Here is a 21,945-nt window from a genome sequence, read left to right on the forward strand (position 1 = left end):
CACACCTGAAAACACTGATCAAACATTTCTATAGCTGAGCTCCCAGACCACACCAGTGGTGCATTAAGATGACAGTGGCACTGATATAAGGGTAAAAAGGTCATTACTGCGTGAAAAGCATGAAAATGATTCTCTTGTCAAACTAAGGCCTTCACATTCACTTGTTATACCCAATGCACGTAAATAGCACACCACAAGGACCCTAAAATAATTATGTATGCTTTGTTTCACACTGCTACAGTACATTACTTTGTCCTATCATTTAGAAGAAGGAAGCATGAGAACAATTAGTCAAATATCAATAACATTTAAAATGACATGACCTTGCAAAACCATGGCGCGAGAACAATTTCTAGGACCTGTCACTTAACAGATACTAAAGTCTTTCCTTCCAAGTTTAGTCCAAATTGTTTCTCAGATGCCAGATAAATAAACCAGTAAAAGAACCATATTATGATCGTGCACGATCTAGGGTAGAGCGCACAACTCCAGGGGCTACAATGGCACTCTTACTATTCCAATAAATTAAAGGTCTCAGTTTTGAGAAGCTACAATAGCCTAAGAAGGAGAATAAGAAGAAGGAACCTACTTTCATACCTTTCGATAGACCAAACCAATGATGGCAGTTTTCAGTCTCATGCCAGTAACAAAGCAGATGTGAAAGTACTTGTGCAAGATGAGCGTTTGCAGACACGCGCAGAGGAAGAGCAGCGCAGTGTACAGATATCCCTGCCAGTTTGGAGCATCCTTATCACCTACAAATTTAATAAGTAACCTGAAAGAGAAAATATAAATAAAAAAGTCTTCCAGAACTATTCATGGATTCTGAATTTTAACTCCATGTTATGAAAAGAACCTATTAAATGGGGTTGGGTACACGATCCCTGTGCTGATAATGCCAGCGGTCAGAAGCCAGTCAGTGTAATCCCAACTATAGAATTCCAGACGCACTCAGGTATTAACCCTTACCCTAACCCTACACCAATTTTCTTGCAGCTTAGCCATAACCTTCCCCATCAGCGCCTAACTCTAACCGTCCCCTCCTGCAGCCTAACCCTAACCGTCTCCTTCCGCAGCCTAACCCTAACCCTCCCCTTAGTGCCTAACCGTTAGGATCGCCTGGATTCTGACTGCTGTCGGGATTCTGTCCGCCAGTATTGCCTGCGCTGGGATGCTGACTACATCCTATTATTTGAGGTCTCAGATAAGCCTTTTTATTTGTTTTAGATTCAGAAGCATGCATATTAGCTTACATGTTTATGAGCTCTGCTTAATTCAATTTACTACACTATAAATCTAGTAACAAAAAGTGGCTAAATGTAGGGTGCGCAAAACCTGCTGCCTACCCACCATTCAGAAATAGTGTCACCACACTCTCACCAGAATATACCATACAAAAGGTACTGAACGTGAGATGGCTCTGGATACAATAGGTGTGATAAAAAATAAAATAAAAAGGTACACTATGATACTCAGGGCCTGATTCAGACCGGTCGCGAGCGCTGAGCGTTCGCAAGTAGGTTGATGTTGGCCCAGTGCGCATGACGGAGGCGGCTCCGTCGTGCGCATGTGCGAGACCCAGATAGCAATGGGCAAGCCATCGCTCCGGGTCTCGCAACAAAGTGGGCGTGCTGTCAATGGTGAGTGACGGCATGTCCACCAAAGGGCTGCCCAGACGGAGGCGTTCCCATGAGAACGCCTACCGTCTGGGGCCGGCCCCACTGACCTCACAAGTGAGCCGAAAGCACTCTAGGGCTTGCGGCAACGAGACCCTACCACAGGGGTCTCATCGCAAGCTCGATGGTCGCGATGGTCTTGACCATCATCTTCCTGGCCGCCCGCTATAGCTGTGGGTGGTCACCTACAGCTATACGAGCGGCCAGGAGGCCCCTCTAAAAATTAAGAGGGACGGCCCTGATTCAGAGCGAGCGCTCTGTCAGAGCATCCGGCTCTGAATCAGGGCCTCGGTCCTTTGTGCTGCTTCAAGGTGTGTGCTGAATCATGGAGTTTGCTGAAGTAAATGAAGTCCTCTATGTGAGATTCAAATTATTCTGACATCCTCCATAATACATATAAAGTAAACAAAACCGTTCCTACATCAGCACCTGGAACTGCCTACTTCTTGTTGTATGTGTAGTAGCACTGCTACAGCACCTCCTAATGGTGATAGCTAATTCCTACTGGCTGCTTACATTAGATTAGGTTTATAAAGTAAAACAAAACATGCGCTGTCTCAAATTAAACTTTTTTTTTATATATATATATATATATATATATATATATATCGCTTTTATACATACTACATACCAGGTATCTAATATTTACATCAAGCGCATATAATTATATATATTATATATATATATACACACACACAGTCCTGATGAAAAGGCTATAGAGCCTTGAAATGTCAACCTATATCTGTGCCATGTTTTTGTACATTTAAACACGTCTTTTTGACTTTCATTTTTGTGAGTGCCGCCTTCTTCTTTTCCTCACTGGCGTGGTGCAGGCATGCACTAACATAGGACTATACATATATTATATACACACACACATATATACACACACACACACACACACACGCACTAATATATTGCACTGCCCAGTTCACACTAAAATTGTGAAAAGAACTCACCAGATCTGGAAGGGACAACACTCACATTTTCAGATGAAAAGCAAGGTTTATTTGTATCAGAACAACATGTTATAATGCAGATGCACTCTGTGCCAGACGGCCATTTCAATCACATCGTAGTGACAAAAATCTCTAGGGCAGAGGGTCCCAAACACGGTCCTCAAGGCACAACAGCCTTGAACAACAGTTCAGGTTTTAGAGATGTCCATGTTTGAACAGAAGTGGTAAAATTAAATTGGCTGAGGTGCTAATTAAGTCACCTGTGCTCAACCATGGATATCTCTAAAACCTGCACTGTTGGGGAGCTTTGAGGACCTCTGCCCTAGGATATAAACCAGTGGTCAGGGAACAGGGGTAAATTACCCCACATGGAGGAAAAATTAAATTTCTGGGGGTAATGGACGGACAGCCGGGCATGCATATGAATCATTCTTAATATAGAATGATACATATGCATGCCCGGCTGTGCCGCAGGGAGGCTCTAAGCCGGACGCCCCCTGAGATATTACCAGCGGGCGCCCGGCTCCTTCCCTGCAGCGCCGCGTTAGCCGGAGGCTGGAGTTCTCTTCTGAACTCCAGCATCCGGCTCTCTCCATGCGAACTATGGGAGAGATGTCATGACGTCTCTCCCGTAGTTCCGAGGAGCAGCCGGGCGGACAGGAGGGCGGCGCATGCAGGAGCGGGGATTAAGGTAAGTGGGGTTTTTTTGTACAAGCGGCACTACAGGAGCATTATATGGGGGCACTACTACAGGGGCATTATATGGGGGCACTACTATATGATTTCCTTCCTTTCAAATCAAGGGGGTAAAGTCGGCGTATCTAAATATATTTTGAGGTAAAAAGTCAAAAAGTTCCCTCATCTGAAACATGAGTGCGGTCCCTGATGGATCTATGGAGTCCTTTTTTTACTGTACACCATAATAATTTTTATATGAGTGTGGCTACAATTTATTTATATGCACACATACATACATACATACATACAAACACAGTTTGCTACAACCCTACACCTCAGAACTTCCCAGCCTGTGTGATAGCAGCTACTTATATATTTTTGGAGGCAACAAATTTATGAAAACTAGTAGCATGAAGTTTCACGATCGATCTTACTTTAATAATTCTGGTCCAGAAAACATCAAAACATCATGAAGGAATTTGAAGAAACTGCTCATGAAAAAGTAAGGACCAAAAGTTTTGTATAAAGCTTTGAATAATGATGGTTCCAAGTCTTTTGGGGGTGCCCTCACAATCAGGGCTTCAGCCTCCTCTCCGGTTTCATCTTCAGTCGGCTTTTTAGGAGAATACACCAATTTCAAGGGTTGCCTGTAATGGAAAAAAAATATTTGTGTTCATAGCAAGACATCTATTGCCACTGCTAAGTGATTACTAGGCCTATATTATGTCAGGTGCTCACTGTCCAACTGATGGCCAGTGACCAAAACTTATCCAATTATCTAACTTGTAATCCCTGCATTTAGCGGGGGGTTATATGGCCCAGAAAGTCCTTGCCATTGTCACTGCAGCATATGCAGTGCAAACTCCCAGCTCAAACCTTCATTTCTTCGTATTTCATATTTTTAGTAGTTCAATCCATATTTTTGGGTGGTAAAGAAACACAAAAGAAATGTGGGTGATCATGTAGTGGATAAGTCTTATTAGTCCATAGTTTTTAATATTTGGAAATATTTTTCTATGTTGCCGAGTCTTAAAATAAAATTATGTGTGCATACAGAATACATAAATATACACACATTTATATGTACGTATGCACACAGAAGGCTGACAATATTTGGGATTGGTCAGTGCCGAAACTAGGGTTTTTGTCACCCAGGGCAAGGCCATAATTTGGTGCCCGCCCCAAAAAATACAACATAGAGGATGAAAAGGGTGTATGGTTTTGTGACACAGTAATGTCCCTTACAACACATTATGCCACAGTAATGCCCCTTACAACACATTATGCAACAGCAATGCCCCTTATTCATTAAGCCACGTTAATACCCCTTAAACATTTATGCCAAATTAATGTCCCATATACATTATGCCACAGTAAGGTCCCATATACATTATGCCACAGTAAGGCCCCATACACATAATGCTACAGTAAGGCCCCATATACATTATGCCACAGTAAGGCTCCTTACACATTATGCCACAATAAGGCTCCTTACACATTATGCCACAGTAAGGCCTCTAACATTAAGCCACAGTAAAGCTGGCCACACACGGCGATTTTTTACCCGATTTTGCCGATGACGACAAATCGTGTAAAATATGGCCAAATTGTGAAGTTCTACTCCTGATCCCGATGCATCCCCGCTCGTCGTACCTCGCATCTTCAGATCTGGCATGCTGTAGGCCAGATTTGCCAATCTGGGACACGATTTGATCCAAATCGTGAGGGTTTTTTTCATCACGACGTATCTCACGATTCATCGTACGTTGGGGAATTTGACGGACAGGACCCTGTACACGCCGTATCGCCATCTTGTGCAGCATCGTGGATAGTGGAAAAAGGAAAGCACGATAGAGCCTGCAGGATTACCGCAGTTTGGTGAGTATTAGTACTGTATTTAATGCAACCCCACTGACCACCAATGTGTGCCAGCCACTTCTAAATGCATGACCCAGCCACCGCCCGCCGTACTTTGGCGGGCTGTGGCTGGGCAATACATTAACCTCCCACTGCCCACCAATGTGTGCCACCCACCTACCCACCAATGTGTGCCACCCACCAATGTGTGCCAGCCATTTATAAATGCATGACCCAGCCACCGCTCCCCGTAATGCGGCAGGCGGTGGCTGGGCCATGCATTAACCTCCCACTGCTCACCAATGTGTGCCACCCACCTACCCACCATTGTCACGTGACACCTACAAAATAACCTCACATTAAAAAATCACTAAAATTTTATAAATCGATAAAAAAAAATGTAGTTTAACAACAAATATAAAAAAATTACAACAGATACATACATAAAATTTGTTTTTGTTGCTGTGATATATTAGTTTATGATGTTTGAATATACCACCATAAACAAATGTATGTCAGCAACATAAACAAATACATTGCAACAAAAATAAAACATATTACAATACATATAAAAAAAACACATAATATTCCTGTAGAAAAATATAAAAAACCCAAATAAAAAAAAAATATACCAAAATTTTGAAAAAGGTAAAAATATACATAAAAAAATTTACAAAACAATTCACATTTTTAGATTATTAAAATGTCCTTATTTTTTCCTCTTAGCAATGTCCGTGGATAGTGAACGGGAATTTGTAACCGGTTTCCTAGAGATCCTCCAGGAAAAGAAGTGTCTTTGGAGGATATCCTGTCGACTGTACCACAAGTCGGCAAAATTGGCAGCTTTGAATGTCCTTTTGGAATATACAAAAAGGTTCATTGCGGATGCTGACCTTAAAGCAGTATGGCACAAAATACAGATCTGCGTACCGTATATATCCAAGAAAAGCGAAAAGTGGATGAGTCCAAAAGTTCCGGGGCTAGCACTGACTACGTGTACCACCCAACACTCTGGTACTATGACCTTATAAGTTTCATAAGCGAACAAGAGCCACAACGCCTGTCAGTGGTCCTGATGGCTGAGCGAGAGGGAGAACAGGAGGCAGCAGAAGTGATTGCACCGTCTGAGGATTTGTTGGCAAGTAGAGACACAGGGCCCGATTCAGAGACGGACACTCTTTGAGAGCACTCGCTTTGAATCAGGGCGTCCCTGTTTTTTATTTTTTTTTAAAGACGGCCTCCTGGCCGCTAGCTAAGCTGTGGGTGACCACCCACAGCTTTAGCGAGCGGCCAGGTGATGGTAGCTATGGTTACGACCATCGGGGCTTGCGACAAGACCCTTGTGGTAGGGTCTCGTTCCCACAAGCCCCAGTGAGCTTTTGGCTGTAATAGAGCCGGAAGCTCACGCACTGACATCACTCGTGATGTCAGTGGGACCGTACCCAAACGGCAGGCGTTCCTTCGGGAACGCCTTTGTTTGGCCAGCGCCACCCCCCCTGCCCGCCTCCAAAATGGGGCAAGCTGTCAATCACAATCGGCAGCTGCCCCGCGTTGGTGCGAGACCCGTAGTGACGGAGCGCCCGTCGCTGGCCGGGTCACGCGCATGTGCACGCCGAAGCCGACTCCGGCGTGCGCAGTGGGGGACCATCGACCGGCTTGCGAGCGCTGTGCGATCGCGAGCAGGTCTGAATCAGGCCCACAGTTCATAAGTTTTTTTGTTGCTCAATCACAGTTGTCCACTATAGTAATTTATCTCACAGATAGCCCTCCTGACATGGCACCGCACCTGGTCCATTGAAATAGGTCATATATTCCTCCTCCCTCACTTCTTTGGCATGTGCTGTTGATGTTGTTGCATTTGTTGGTGCAGACACTGATGTAAACTGGGCAATCTCCTCCGGAGGTCCTACATCTTCTGGTCTAGCTGGGACTGGTCCTCGTTGTGTAGTTTTCCTTTGCAGAAAGTTATGCAGCACACAGCACGCCAACACGACCCAATCTGTCTTCTCCACACGTAGGTTTATGGTGGTGTGGAAAATGCGGAACCGTTTGCTGAGTATTCCAAATTAATTTTCCACAATGTGCCGTGCACGGGATAGATGATAGTTGTAGATCCTCTTCTCTCTGGTCAGGCCCCTCTGTGCACATGATCATGTAATGCAAAAGCCTCGTCTGCGTCAAAAACGTCATTTAGGCCGTGCTTTGTCTCGTCCAGTGATGGCAAGTGGAGGGTTTTGCTGGTGAGTCTCTGGTAGAAAGCAGTCTATTTGAAGGACCCACCATCCGAAGCACGGCCATTCTTGCCGACATCCACAAACAAAAATTCATAGTCGGCATTCACCACTGCCATGAGAACGATGCTGAAGAAGCCTTTGTAGTTGTAGTAATATGATCCGGTGTTGGCAGGTGGGTTGATGCGGATGTGTTTTCCATCGATGGCTCCTCCGCAGTTAGGGAAATTCCAACGTTGTTCAAATTGTTCAGCGATGCTCTTCCATGGTGTTCGGAAACTGGAAAAATATAAAAATTATTTTTTAGATAAACATAACTTTAATGTTGTTTTTTTATTTCCTATATAGACTCCCACCCAAGATCCTGATTTGTCCATTACGCCGGACCTAACTTTGATCGGGGACAGCGAGGTGGAAAACTTCACCACAATGACCATACCCATTGAACCAGGAGCATCATCCTCCTCGGTACCACCCCCCCCAAAAAAAAAAAAAAGCAAAAAGCACACAGAACAGGAGGAGTTGTTTCTACAAAAAGCAGAAAGCATCCTTCAAAAAGCCCCTGATGCTATTGGCTACTTTACTGCTCACATTAATAGTCAGATGAGAAAAATGGATGCGGTAACTTCCAAAAATTTCCATAGGCTTGTCTATAAGCTTCTCATTCAATCCCTCAACAGTAATTTGCATGACTCCACCTATATTACTGACCCTATGCTTTATTCCCCTGCTCCAACTGCCTATGTCAGCCCCCCCCCCCAGCCCAGTTGGAGATTACTCCCCCACCCAGCACCCCAAACACAAGCAGGACCCTTTACAATGCTCTGCTCCTGGAGGCAAAGGAGGATTTGCCACGTTACACTTAATGTTTTTTTTTTTCTTCTTCTTCTGTACTATCACCAAATTTTAGCACTCCAAATAGGTACAGGCTGTATGCTATACGGTGGTGATGACACCACCGTGAACAAGGTCACTACACACCTGGCACAAGTACAGATTGCTGGAAGCCGGGGCCACAATCTGCACTTGTGTCATGTGTGCATTGGCCTGTTCAATCTGGTGTCTGACCTGCCGTATAGCATACAGCAGGCTACCTATTGGGGTTGATAAAATTTGGTGATAATGCTGTTTTGTACTGTTTATACATAGGTTTATGTAATATATTTAAAATTACATAGTGTTGTGTTCTTGCCACACAAATGTTCATGACTGCTATGCAGCACAGTCTTATTAATGCAGCCTTACTGGCTGTCACAGTTATATAAAATGAGTTATATTGAACAAAAAAAACAAAAAACCCTTTTTTTCTTTCACAAGCAACAAATGTGTAGTGTTTTTTTTTTTTTTTTCTTACCTTGCAATACTGGTACTGCAGCACTTTAACAATAGCCTTTAAGGTCTCTGGAATGATGACGCCCAAGGACTGAGGTGAGATGAGGGTCCCAAACTTCAGGTATTCAAATGACCTTCCTGTAACCAGGCACATCAGGGTAGCCACCAGCCTCTCTTCAGCAGGGATTGCCCTCTGCCACCTTGTATCTTAGCCTCGGGATGTGGAGGGGGGGTCACCATAGTCAGCAAATTCTGGAAAGTGGCGTCATCCATGCGAAGGTAGTTGCGGTAGTCGTCCGGGTTATTGTCCTTGATCTCCATCGGTAGGGACATGTGAGAGCGGGTATCCCTTTGCTGCAGCCACTCTTTGGTCCAGCATGTTCTTCTCCTTCGCTGGGTCATCTCCTGGATCAACTGGACCCCAGCTTGGGCGACCAACACTTTATACTGATAGGGATGCATCAGCACAGAATTCAGGAACAGGATAGAATGCAGTTGCACACACTTGCAGGTAGAAGACACTTTGTAAAAGGTAAAAGCCAAATACAAAGCAGAGCACATTAGCAATGTACTGGTTTCAGCTGGTATAAACCTAGCCTCACTAGTAGCAGAGGAGTATGTGCACAGGGTTAAAATAGTGGCTAGCCCCTCCCTTTGTTATTATTATTTAAATTTCCCACCAATCATGAAGAGCCTCTTCTCTTGTTTTGGGAAAGTCGAGAGGAAATTCACGATTCGTACGATCCGATGGATCATGAGATTGGAAGTCAAATTTGTAGGTTTTTAGACCACATCGTGCTCACGACTGCCGGGGAGTTCCCGCGGAGAGTTCACGGCAAATCGTACACAAAGTCGGATCATGAGCACATCCATATGTCTGTGGCCAGCTTAAGGGCCCCCCCCCCCCATCTCCCTTCTCTTACATGCCAGGGCCATGCGGTGGGTGAGCTCGGGACAGGCTGCCACACGCTGAGGAACTGTCAGTACTGCAGTCATTGTAATGTGGCGCCGGTCGCAAACCAATTGGACCTCACGGATTGGCAGCCTCTGCTGATTGGCTTGCGACCGGCACCACTCAAGGCCAGGATGCGGCTCCAAACCCACAAGAGCAGCAACCTAGCATCCCGGCAGCCTCTCCCGGGCACCCCCTCAAATTCAGCACCCAGGTCACGTGCCAAAAAATGAAGTGTCCCCATACATCTAGCCTCAATAGTGCGACTGTAACAAAGATGTGAAAGGACACGTCTGTATAGTCATGAAATCCGTTATTATTACGAAACCATATGATCGCTGAGGTCCATGAGTAGCTCAGAATTCCCACTCCTAAATAGAACTAAACCAGTGTCAAACTTCTGATGGCCAAAAAGGAGACTTATGTCTTACCTGTTAAGTCTCTTTCTTCGACTCCATAGGGGGCACAGGGACAACTCTGGTATAGCCTGGAGACTGGGCACCAAAGAGTTAATGAAATTTACCCATAAGCCCACTCTCCTCTCCTCTATAGCCCACCCCAGCCACTGGGACCTCAGTTTAGTTTGCAAGCCTATGGCAGGAGCGAGGCAGGTGAGAAGAAGGAGAAGGAAGGGCAACATACTGTACACACAGAACTATCCATACATGGAAAGTACAGCCGGACCGATCATCAAGTAAACAAACCCCCCACAGCAGACAAGTGCATCAGGGTGTGCCCCTATGGAGTCGAAAAAAGACTTAACAGGTAAGACATAAGTCTTTTTCTTTTTCCTCCACAATGGGGCACAAGGACAACTCTAGGACCTCCTGAAGCTGTCCCCTATGGACGGGGACGCTCCTAGGCTGCAGTGAGCACAGAACACAAAAGTGTAAAATCTTATAAAAAATATGAGCAGACGACCATGTGGCAGCCGTACAAAGCTGTTCTGCAGAAGCCCCACAGCGTGCTGCCTATGAAGTCCCCAATGATCGAGTGGAATGGGCCATTACTAAGTCAGGGGCAAGAGGTTCCCCAAGGAGTAAGCCTGGCGAATGGTAATTGAAGCCAGCGGACTAAGGTCTGCTTAGCAGTTGGCCATCCTGTCTTGTGAAAATCGTACAGGACAAAAAGAGTCAAAACTTTCGAAACCTCTTAGTCAGATTGACATACAAACGAAGAGCTCTCACCTCAGCCAACAAAGCCTTAGGGCAAGATGGATCCGTAGACTGAAATGCAGGAACCACAATTTCCGGATAGAAATGAAACCTGCACACTACCTTGGTTAGGTAACCTAGGCGAGTCCCAAAGACAGCCCTGTCAAATGGAACACAAGAAATGGAGAGCGACACAAGAGAGTGCCCAATCCGAGATTCTCCAAGACGACACGATGGCCAAGAGAAATACATTTTTACATGCGAGCCAACGCAATTCTGTTAGGATCAGAGTTTGTTGTGGACCCGGGGTAGTAACAGGAGCAGACACCTGAACAGACTTAAACTGAAAAGTGTTTTTTTTTAAAGCGTGAACTTGAAGACATGTACACTGTTAATATAAAGTCCTGAATATAAATGGGGAGGTGATGACTTGAAACTGAAGTGAAGCAAGAGTGGGTAATGTCCAGGTAGATAGCTGCAGAGAGATAGGTAATTGGAGGCAGTGTAGGGACAGGGTTAACTGCACACTCAGATCTTTAGGCAGGGAGAGGGTAAGTAGAATGTGCAGGGTGGTTTCAGCAGGAGACTGGGAGCAGGCAGAGCAATGCAGGTTGCTTGGAAACTGGGATCCAGCAAGAGCACAGGCGAGCAGGGAACAGACAGGTCTCAGAAGCACAGGAACTCTCTCACAGCATGCGCTGTGAAACACGTTGCACTGGGAACTATGGGGAGCTCTGAACTCCCTTAAGTACTCAGTGCAGGATCGTTAATGGTCGGAGAGAGCTAGTGACATGCCAGGATTGGAGCAACTATGTCACATGACCAGAAACAAGATGGCGGCGCCCATACCAGAACGTAATGGAAACACCACCAGGCTTAACCCAGCCAGAAAGACACCTTGCACAGCCAACGCCTGCCGCCAGACACCAGCCCCTCTGCCGGAAGGGCCACGCCAGAGCGCTCTCACGGGTAATACCAGTCGTCCCCTATGCTGGGAAACCCTGGTGGTGACAAATTCGACCGTCTGCAACGGTTCAAAGGGAACCAACTGGCGAGCCCTGAGAACCAAAGGAAAGATCCAAGGGAGCCACAGGAGAAACACACACCCTGGAAAAAAGTTCTCACTTCAGGAAACATAGCTATTTGTCTTTGAAAGAGGACAGACAAAGGACGAAAGCCAAAGGCCCAAGGCAAGACCTGTCTGTAGAACGGAAAGAATCCGGGAAATACAATAAGACCGGAGACGGAAAACCCCTGGTCGAACACCATGTATGCCAAATCCTGTGATAAACCTACGCAGAAGGCGGTTTTATGGTTTGCAGAATGATTCGAACAACTCGTCTAGAGAATCCCTTCGCTCTTAGGATGGATGTCTAAAGAGTCACCCCATCAAAGCGAGCCTGGCCTGGTCCGGATGTAAACATGGGACTTGTGACAGCAAATCCGGCCACAGCGTAACCCGTAGAGGAGCGTCTACAGACAGGCCCAAGAGATCTGCGTACCAGACGCGACGAGTCCAATCCAGAGCCATCAGGATCAGAGTGCCTCTTTCCAGCTTGAACTTGGGAAAACCCAGAGGAATCATGGAGATTGAGGGAAGACCTAAATCAGTGGAAAGGTCCAAGGAACTGCCAGTGCTTCTTACCAGGAAAGCTCCCGGATCTCTGCACCGGGCGCAATATCTCGGAAGCTGGTGATTGTAGTGAGACGACGACATGTCAATGTCTGGTAGGACCCAACGAAGGACTAACAGCTGTAAGACGTCCGGACATAATACCCACTCTCGGGCAAGTACATCCTGACGACTTAGAAAGTCCACTTCCCAATTTTGTACTCCTGGGATAAAGACTGCAGACAGTGAAAGCAGAGGTCGCTCCGCCCAGCAAAGAATCTTGCCTGCCTCTTGCAAGGCTCTTTGACTGCAAGTGCCGCCCTGGTGATTTATGAAGGCCACCGCGGTTGCATTGTCTGACTGTATCTTCACTGGAAGTCCCCAAAGGAGGTGCTGTGCCCGACACAGAGTCTGTACATGGCCCGAAGCTCCAGAATGTTTATGAAAAGCTGGCTTTCCTGATGCGTCCAATGGCCCTGAAAGGTGAGCTGACAAGTTACAGCCCCCCACCCACAAAGGTTTGCATTGGTGGTGAGAAGGACCCAGTCCTGGATCCAAAAGGGCATCCCTTATCCAGATGAGAACGCTGAAGCCACCACAGTAGGGAGAGATGAACTTCCTGAGGGAGAATTGAAGTCTGAGCATTAAGGTTAGGACAAGGAGTCCCTGGAGAGGCCGGGAGTGAAACTGTCTGTACTCCATCATGTCGAAAGTCGAAACTAACGACCCCAGAATTTGCATACATGAGTGAATGGATACTCTTCGTAGACTGAGAAAGTTGCGAATTATGGTTTGCAATGACAAGATCATGTCTGGAGGAAGGAAGTCTCTCAGAGTTCTGGAATCCAACAAACCGCCCAGGTGGAACACCTTCTGGGATGGAGATAGCGTCGAGTTGATTCTCCACCCATGTGATTGAAGAAGCCGTTTCATCAGATGTATGTGATCCCTGAGCCCTTCTGGAAATAACGCTAATAGAAGCAAGTCGTCCAAGACACCCCTGAGTCGTAGATGTCCTGCCATGACTACCAAGACCTTCGTGAGCCCACGATGGACAGACCCTAGGTGGTTGATTTGTACCGCAAACCTGAGAAAATGTGGGAAATAGGCTTGTATAGGGATATGCAAATAAGCATCCTGTATATCCAAAGACTTCATAAAGTCCCCCCATTTCCAAAGCTAAGATGATGGACCGAAGGGACTCCATGTGGAATTTGTGAATGTTTCAAATTGAGAATGTGCCGGAAGGAGCCATCCATTTTTTTAACCAGAAAGAGGTTGGCGTAAAAGTATAACCCTCTCTGGGACAGAGGAACAGGAAGGGCGACCCCTGAAGCCATGAGAGCGCGAAATTACGCCTCTAGAACTTCTGCCTTTTCTGGTTGAGCAGGAAGACCTGTGGGAGGACACTATCCAAAAGTGGGGGCGTAGCCCCGAGACACAACGTTCTTGACTTAAGCGTCTGTTGTGGTCTGCATCCAAACTGCCGAAAAGTGAAGAAGCCAGCCTCCCACTCAGAGGTCCCCGGGAGGAGGCCCGCCCCCTCATGCGGCAAGCTTGTCCACTGGCTTGGCAGTTGGACATCTGGTGGCCAGGCCTGCTTACCTCTGGGCTTGGAGTTTTTGGCGGCAGAACCCAGTGTTCTTGGAAGGGCTGACCTCTGGCCTTACCCTGTGGACGAAAGGAACAAGATACTGAAGCAGTAGGTCTCGTAGTGGTGACAGCCAGCAGAAAAGCGGATTTGGAGGCTGCCAACGTAGTCACCATTTTTGTCTAGTCCTGGACCAAATAGGATGTCACCCAAATAAGGAAGAGCTTTCAGAGCCTTCTTAGATTCTGTATCCGCTTTCCAAATGCGCAGACCAAAGAGCTCTTCTGGCAGCAGATGCAGAAGCAGAAACCTTAGGAGGTTAAAAGTCCAGAATCTATAGCTGCTTCAGAGAGATAAGAAGCCATTTCCCTAACATGTGCAACCCTAGTCACTAAGTGACTCCCATGCCCAGGGTAAGAGCATCCTTCAAGGAGTCTGCCTACAGCTTTAGCTACCCAAGCAGATGCCAGGGTTGGGAAAGCCAGGAATTCTGCATTCATATATATATGGTCTTCAAGAATTCTCCAACTTCCTATCTGTAGGATCTTTAAGAGATGCCATATTTGGTATAGGTAGGAGGGATGACCTAATAAGGTGGGTAATATGGGCATCCATTGGGGGAGGAGACTCCCATTTAGCCCTATCCGCTGCAGGGAGAGAGTAAAAGGTAGCAACATACTTGGAAACTTGAAAGAGTCTACTAGGTTGTGTTCATGCTTCTGCCAGGAGATCTTATAGCTGTGCAGAAGACGTAAGATCCTCCACTGACTTTTTCTGTCTTTTAAAGACAGGTGCCTTAGATCTAGGAGGATGTTCCTCTACCTCCACTAACATAATAGACTAAACTGCTCTAATAAGAGCTTCTACGTCTACAGTGACATAATTTCCTCCAGAACAGAGGAAGTCTCCACGTCTGAAGCAATAGAGGCACTAGCCTGACCATCTGAGGAAGTTTCTGAATCCGAACCCCTGTTGGGACTTTCACGTGGAGCAGGCCTACACCTAGGAACCCTAAATTTATCAAGCATCTGCTGAAAAGACGTGGGCACCTGAGCTAACCCTTGGACAAAATGAGCAAAAGTTTGCATCCAGGGAGGCTCCTCCATGGGAAGCTCACAGCGACAGAGACAGGTGGTATTGGTACTGACATAAAGGTCTATAAATTGTGATGTTACCTGTGTCAGACGAGACACCCAAGCTAGTTCTGGTCTAGAAGCCATAGGTGAAATCACCTGCTGTAGTGCCCCAAAGCAATTGACACAAAGGCCATCATGCTCCGGATCCTGAGGAGAAATGAGTCTCACTGTTTATAAGTGCGCATTGCTGAAGCGCCCATCTACTTAGTAGCTTTGTTTCTGGAGATGTTGTAGCCGCAGAAAAAAAAAAAAACCACACACACACACACACACACACACACACACACACACACACCCAGTGAGGTCTGTAGTAGTGCAGTATATAATTAGTGCAGTATATAATATACAGAATTATATTAAAGTTAAAGACAGCAAAGCTGTGACTACTATCAAACTGTATCCACCCCTGCAAGGCATATTCCCCCAGTGACCAGCCCCAGCGGCAGATGAGGAAACTACACTTACATACCCCACTCAGACCACTCGATGCAGAAAGTGGGCAAAAGCTCAACAAACCAGCCTACATAAGCAGGAAGGAGCATTAACTCTGCTGGGAGCAGGCTATTGGAGGAGACTGAAGCCCTATGCTTCTCCTCTCCAATGCTGAGGGAATGGGCTAGAATGGCCGCTCAGCGTTCAGGTGGGGGAGGAGAGAAGGGAGGTTGGAGCCTGTGGCTTGCTGCCGCTAAGGGAGAGCGCGCCTCAGGCTTGGGGGAAGGGCTAACAGGGAAGCGCCAGCTCCCCTGGCTGGTTTCAACAGCAGGAACCTGCCACCGCTGCATCATACAGAAATTACATAAAGTGTCCCTGGTGGTCTAGTGTCTAAGCGCAGTCAGATAGGGTGCCTGCACTATCAGCACAGCCTCAGGTCTCCAGCGTCTCCAGCTCCGGTTGTGTAAGCTGCTGTATCACAGCTCCCTGCACCTTCAATCCCCCTCAGACCACCAGCTGCGGCTTGTGGGTCCTGTGTGCTTCTGAGCAATGGGAGTCCCATGGCCGAAATCACTGACCCAGTCGCCAGTGTTGCGGCCACCGGCCGGCACCAAACTCAAACTGAGGTCCCAGTGGCTGGGGTGGGGAATAGAGGAGAGTGGGTTTGTGGGTAAATTTCATTAACTCTTTGGTGTCTAGTCTCCTCTCCAAGCTATACCAGAGTTGTCCCTGTGCCCAGTAGTGGAGTAAGAAGAAAGTCAAATTATAATAATTTTGCATAAATGCTATTTCTGGTGTATTAACCCCCTAGCAGATGATTGAGGCACACTTACTTTTTAGCCTTTGAGTATTCTTTCTCCCAATTTACAGATAACACTGGCACTACTTCTGAAGAGATGTCTTCTTTGTTCATTGACCATAAATCCTTGGTTTCCAGAGGCCGCTTGTATCCCTGAATCATCATTCTGCAGGGAACATTAGAAAATACAGCAACATAAATAATATTTATTTTATAGCCCTACACTAACCTCAGGCTGCATCTGTACAACACGTGGTCTATGTGCCAGTGATTACAAATGTAAATGTGCATTCACTTTTCTATATAGTTAATTGTCAAGTGTTACGGTTTTAGAATTATGCGACTAAAACACAGTTTAAACATAGGATTGCAAGTATGGTTTGCAAAGCACAATTAATATTAGCAACTTCAGTTATGACAAGTCTCTGGTTAGACGTCTTCCAGTGACTGAAATATAAATCACCATTGAAATATAAATGAGATAGCTTTCCGTGTGGAACACACAACAAGTACAAAAACTAGTGTTTATATACAGAATATAGTATTTTTAATACTGCTGTAGCGAGTCTCACCTACTTATCCACCAGAACGTTATTTTAGAGAGAAAAGAAGCACTGGCTTCTGGACAAGGATTCTAGGAAAAAGGGGGGAGAAAAAAAAAATTAATAATGAAGTTAAAAATAGCAAAAAAATAAAAATCTATGTACTATTTTTTTTTTCTCTTTCTCATGGTTAGTGTTACAATCCTGCAAGTGTAGTTTTATTCCACAACTAAAAACTTAAGTTTATATTTTGATGAATATTTATTCTCTACATTACTATGTAAGGGCCTATAGACTTTCCCTAAATGCTAATTGTGGAATTTATAAGGGTGGTTCAATAAATAAGGTAACAAGACCTCTCATTGCATACATTTATTGAACTCGTACATATACGTATAATCAATAGTATTGCCCTGAAGCCAGGACATGACAGCTTGCTGAACTTCACCATCGGTTGCGAATCACCTTCCACCCAGATGCTTCTTCAATGGTCCAAAGAGATGAAAATCACTTGGTGCTAGGTAAGGGCTGTAGTAAAGATGGTCCAGTACCTCCCAATAGTAGTACTGCAACAACCCACGCATGCAATTGGCTGGAGTGTGGTGTTAATGAGCAGCAATACAATGCTTGTTCGCAGAAACCCAGGTAGTTTTCGACATATTGCCCTCTGCAACTGGCTCAATGTGTGACAACAGCAAACAGCATTCACAGTATCTCCCTTGATGAGGAAACCAACAAGAAACACACCCTTGTGGTCCCAAAATTCGTCCATTATAATTTTCTCTGCTGATGGAGTTGTTTTGAATTTCTTTAAAGATGGGGACGATGCGTGTTTTCATGTCATGGATGCTTGCTTTATCTCCGGTATCACATGATGCACCCATGTTTCATCACCTGTAACTACACGCTGCAGGAACTGCACTCCCTCCTCAAGGTACCGCTTCAAGTGCACGAGAGACAATGCCATCCTTCTGGTTTTGTGAATTTCTGAGAGTTGCTTTGGTACCCATCGTGAACGCTTTTCCTGTGCCCCAGTTGATCATGAACGGAGATGTTCAGTTCATCAGCAATATCACTAATTCAAATGCATCGGTCCTCCGGAATCAGACCTTCAGTGTGGTACAAATTGTCATCTGTGGTGGACGTGCTTGATCGGCCGGATCGCTGCTCATCTTGAACATCTGTCCTGCCGTGCACCAAGCCCAAAACTGTTTCCTTGACATGATGTTAGTACAATACACCTCGACAAGTTGGTGATGAGCCCGGACATCTTACAATGGATGTTGGAACAGTATAACTGATCTGAGGCGTAGTCTAATGGCCATGAGGGTAAGCAGTGGTCTACCTGCTCTAGCCTGGCCGGAAATTAGAATGAAATAGAGAACATGACACCTTATTTATTGAACCATCCTCGTAGAAAATTGTAGTATTAGCGCCAATAGGGGCTAAACAATGGTTTTCCGTCTGTTTTTTCCTAAATATTGATTTTCGATGAAAAGGTATATATAAATGACAAGGACCATCTTAAGAGCAGATTTTGTTCATATTTCTAATCCTTTTAATGAGGAGTAGACGGCCTGTTTTCCCCACCCACACACATTCCTTTCCCACAAGTAATTTTCTTTAACAAGAAAACAAAGTTTCTTGTTTTAGCAAGTGTTCTGCAGATCTGCGTACAAGTGTGGATTTTTTTTGTGTGTGTTTTGTGCCGGAGGGTAACAGCAAGTCATTCATCTGCTAGTAAGTGAATATTACGGCTAATGGCAGCACCATACAATGAGTTTATTGTTAGGCCAGCTAAGAGCTGATATGCCATGTATTTTTGTACACCTTATTTAGCAGTGTTTTTCTCTAGATGCTCAATAAAAAACATATGGATAGGGTCTGTGCATATCTTTATTTACAGCACAATAGTGGTAGTGCTTATAATGCTTGCATTCATATACTTTATACTAGGGGTGGTCATCTGTTTTCAGGAACTTAGATAAAAAATGAAAATGGGCCCGTGCTTCACCATCTGCCACAGAAACACTTTCTGCATGCGGTGAATAAGCCTTTTTAAAAGGTTTTTGCGTGAAACAATCACTGCTCTTTGTTTTCCAACTTTTCTCTGTGCCAGAATCCTATTTCCTACCCCTGTCCTGATCCCTATTGTACAATTTAATGTCTTTTTTTATATTGCATGAAATACATTTTCTGTATAAAGTGTGTTTGAATGATGCCAAAGGAGCAAGTCCTTCATTTAAAAGCAGAACAATGCCCTGCAGACACCCACACACTAGGGAATGTCACCATAAATGTGCCCCTTCCACCTTTCACAGCTCAGGCAAATAACTTGCCTACCATAACAAAATGTAATGTTTGCACGTGGGTGTAAAATCATCATACTAGTAATCAATGATCTGCCCAGCTCCTCCATCAGAAAATAAAGATTATGCACCCTCTTAGATGCTGCCATGTTCACATACAAACACTTTCTGCATTAGAATCATACTTTGAAGACCACAGCATGTCTGTCTGGTTCACCCCATTGTGTTCTATAAGAACTCACTTTACTCACTTTGATTAATCAGCAACTATCGCCACTGAAATCCTTGATTTTAAAAGGACCACATTTTCAATCTGGCAAAAAGTGGCGTAAGATTGCTCAGTACCTCTTATAAAAAGTGGTTTCCTACCCAAAACATTCTTTTGAAAAAGTGCCTGTAGGCCACCAATGAAAGCACAATAAACAAAACCAGACACCTGCATTCTTTATAAGAAGGTTGTCCATGTGATTCCTCTGCCCCGGAAAGAGATGCTATGGTAACAATGTACTGTAGAAATTATATTGCCTATATAACAATGCAGAGTGCCTGCATACTAATCCAACAAAAAAAAAAGGTTCCTGTACAATGGATTATATGGTGTGGAGTATTAATTACATATGTGGAACTAATAGTTCCAGGAAACCCAGCCAGACACCTACTGCTTGGGCATACTGGTGCTTGCAGCACTACAAGTGCCAGCATGCCATTGCATGCTGTAGTTTACGGGTATAGAAATCTGAAAAAAAAATTAACAAGCTGATTGGTTACTATGGACGACTTCTCTGCTTGTCTTCTTTAGAAAGTTTGATACATCTCCCTCTTAATGTTTTACATCATATAACTCATCAGCTGGCACCCACCGAACAAGGCATGGACGGCTGGTAGTATGATGGACCCCCTGTATTAACAGTAACTAACCAAACCTATAGCATTGGCTCTGATTATCCATTTAGGGAGTGGGTTAACAAATGCTGCTAGTTTTATTTACTTCTAAAAAGAATTAGACAACAAATCCTTATTACCAGCGGCATTATAGGCATTTTACAGTATTTACTCCTCAGGCGAGGTCAAACGATGTCCCCCTCCTCTACCACATCCTCCATGCTGTTGCTGGCAGACAATCGATGCCAGCCATAAGGGCTGTCATGTCATGTGCTTGACATTTTCACCCGAAAGGGACTCGGCAATGCCTGGAAGGCTTCACTGAAGCAGGAAAAGCTGTTGCTGGGTCCCTATTGCCGGTACTGGGGACCGTATCACTATCACCATTTATAGATGGTGTAAGTGATACTGCCGTTTGTTAAAGACTGAAGGGAGGACATAACCCCTTTAGCACTCGCTAAAGGGGTTGACTTGTTAAATGGGGCCCTTACTTTTTTTTTTTTATTAATTATATTTGTGTTTTTTTCAAATGGAGTACAATAAACCTGTACATTTCATGCAGAAACCATGTGAAGCTACCTATAAATTCTAGTAGACTGGCGGCTGCAATGACAATGATCACAAAAGTGCAGGTAAAGAATACACCTACAGTATGTATGGTTTTTTTTTCAGCAGTACATATTGTTCATTGTACTTGTTTAGGTGCATCATTTTCTAGACATCTTACATCACTTTATACATTTGTTTCAAACAACATATTTAAAACACATTGTAAACTGATTCAATACATTACAGTAAATAAATAACAAAATAAAAATAAATAATGCTGCTGGTCCCCTTATATTCTTACAGACTAATTTATTTTGTCACATTAAATACACTGAAGATATTACCAGTTCACAGAACATTCCAAAATTACAAATCTTAAAAGCACATTTACAAACACTGATGCAAAGTTGAACGTAGGCCTGTTTGCAGAGCTCATCTTGCGTAAATTCTCACTGTACGTGTTCAGATATGGGCGCAACAAGTGCTGGGGATGCAGAGTCGTAACAATTTCAATCGCATCCACACCCTTGTAGAGGCAGACCTGGGATCTAGCGTGGTGTTCTCGGTTAGGCAAAATCTGTATTAGCACATTCACGCAGACGTGGGCTATGCAGTCCTGGACATAAGCGAAAATACACTTGTTTGTTGGCATCTCTTTTGCGGCTAGTATAGACCAAGGCTGCACTGATGGTGATAACCGACAGACGCGGACATGGATGAGGACACATCTCGGGATGTGTACAGGTCTGTAGCTATCACACATGTGCTTTTAATGAGCAAAGTACCCCAGATTTACTCCCAACTCATCAGGCCCTATAGGTTTCATCTGTAATATTTGTAAGCTTAAATACAAAAAAAATTAAAATATATATTTCAGGTCTAGATTTTTCATATATACACTGCTAATAACTGTCACACTGTACAATTAATACACAAGTAATAAATAATTTTTGGACACCGGTCTGCAAGCAGGAAAACAGTTTTCTATGTCACCTCTCAGATTACAGCAATGGAAAAAAGCCAATATTAGAAAGATGGTTGAGGCAAGTAGTAAAGAATGAGGACACTCACGGGGTCGTTGACTCTTTCGGAGAAGAGAGGAGGCTGGTCAGGGAAGACAGCCAATATCAGCTCCACCATCACCAGCAGAAAGTATGTGTAGAATGTGACATCCCGGAACACATCTATACTGGCACCCTGCAGCAAGGTTTTGAATGAGAACAAATGTAAGGGCCTGGGCACATCTAATTCCAC

At 44.8% G+C, this 21,945-nt stretch overlaps 1 protein-coding gene across 2 annotated transcripts in view; it reads right to left on the reverse strand.

The window, feature by feature from the left end:
• The window catches only part of ABCC1 (ATP binding cassette subfamily C member 1 (ABCC1 blood group)), an 86,349-nt gene that overhangs the window by 57,646 nt on the left and 6,758 nt on the right, over positions 1–21,945 (reverse strand). For both annotated transcript variants that reach the window (XM_088476188.1, XM_088476187.1), the window contains exons 4-8: positions 21,763–21,888; positions 16,982–17,043; positions 16,444–16,575; positions 3,748–3,960; positions 598–775 (exon numbers count right to left, since the gene is read on the reverse strand). In XM_088476188.1, the coding sequence (XP_088332314.1) occupies positions 598–775; positions 3,748–3,960; positions 16,444–16,575; positions 16,982–17,043; positions 21,763–21,888 (711 nt within the window). The remainder of the gene's footprint in view (positions 1–597; positions 776–3,747; positions 3,961–16,443; positions 16,576–16,981; positions 17,044–21,762; positions 21,889–21,945) is intronic.

Source organism: Taudactylus pleione, unplaced genomic scaffold, assembly GCF_031769625.1.
Source record: "Taudactylus pleione unplaced genomic scaffold, aTauple2 ptg000184l, whole genome shotgun sequence".
Lineage (NCBI taxonomy): Eukaryota > Metazoa > Chordata > Amphibia > Anura > Myobatrachidae > Taudactylus > Taudactylus pleione.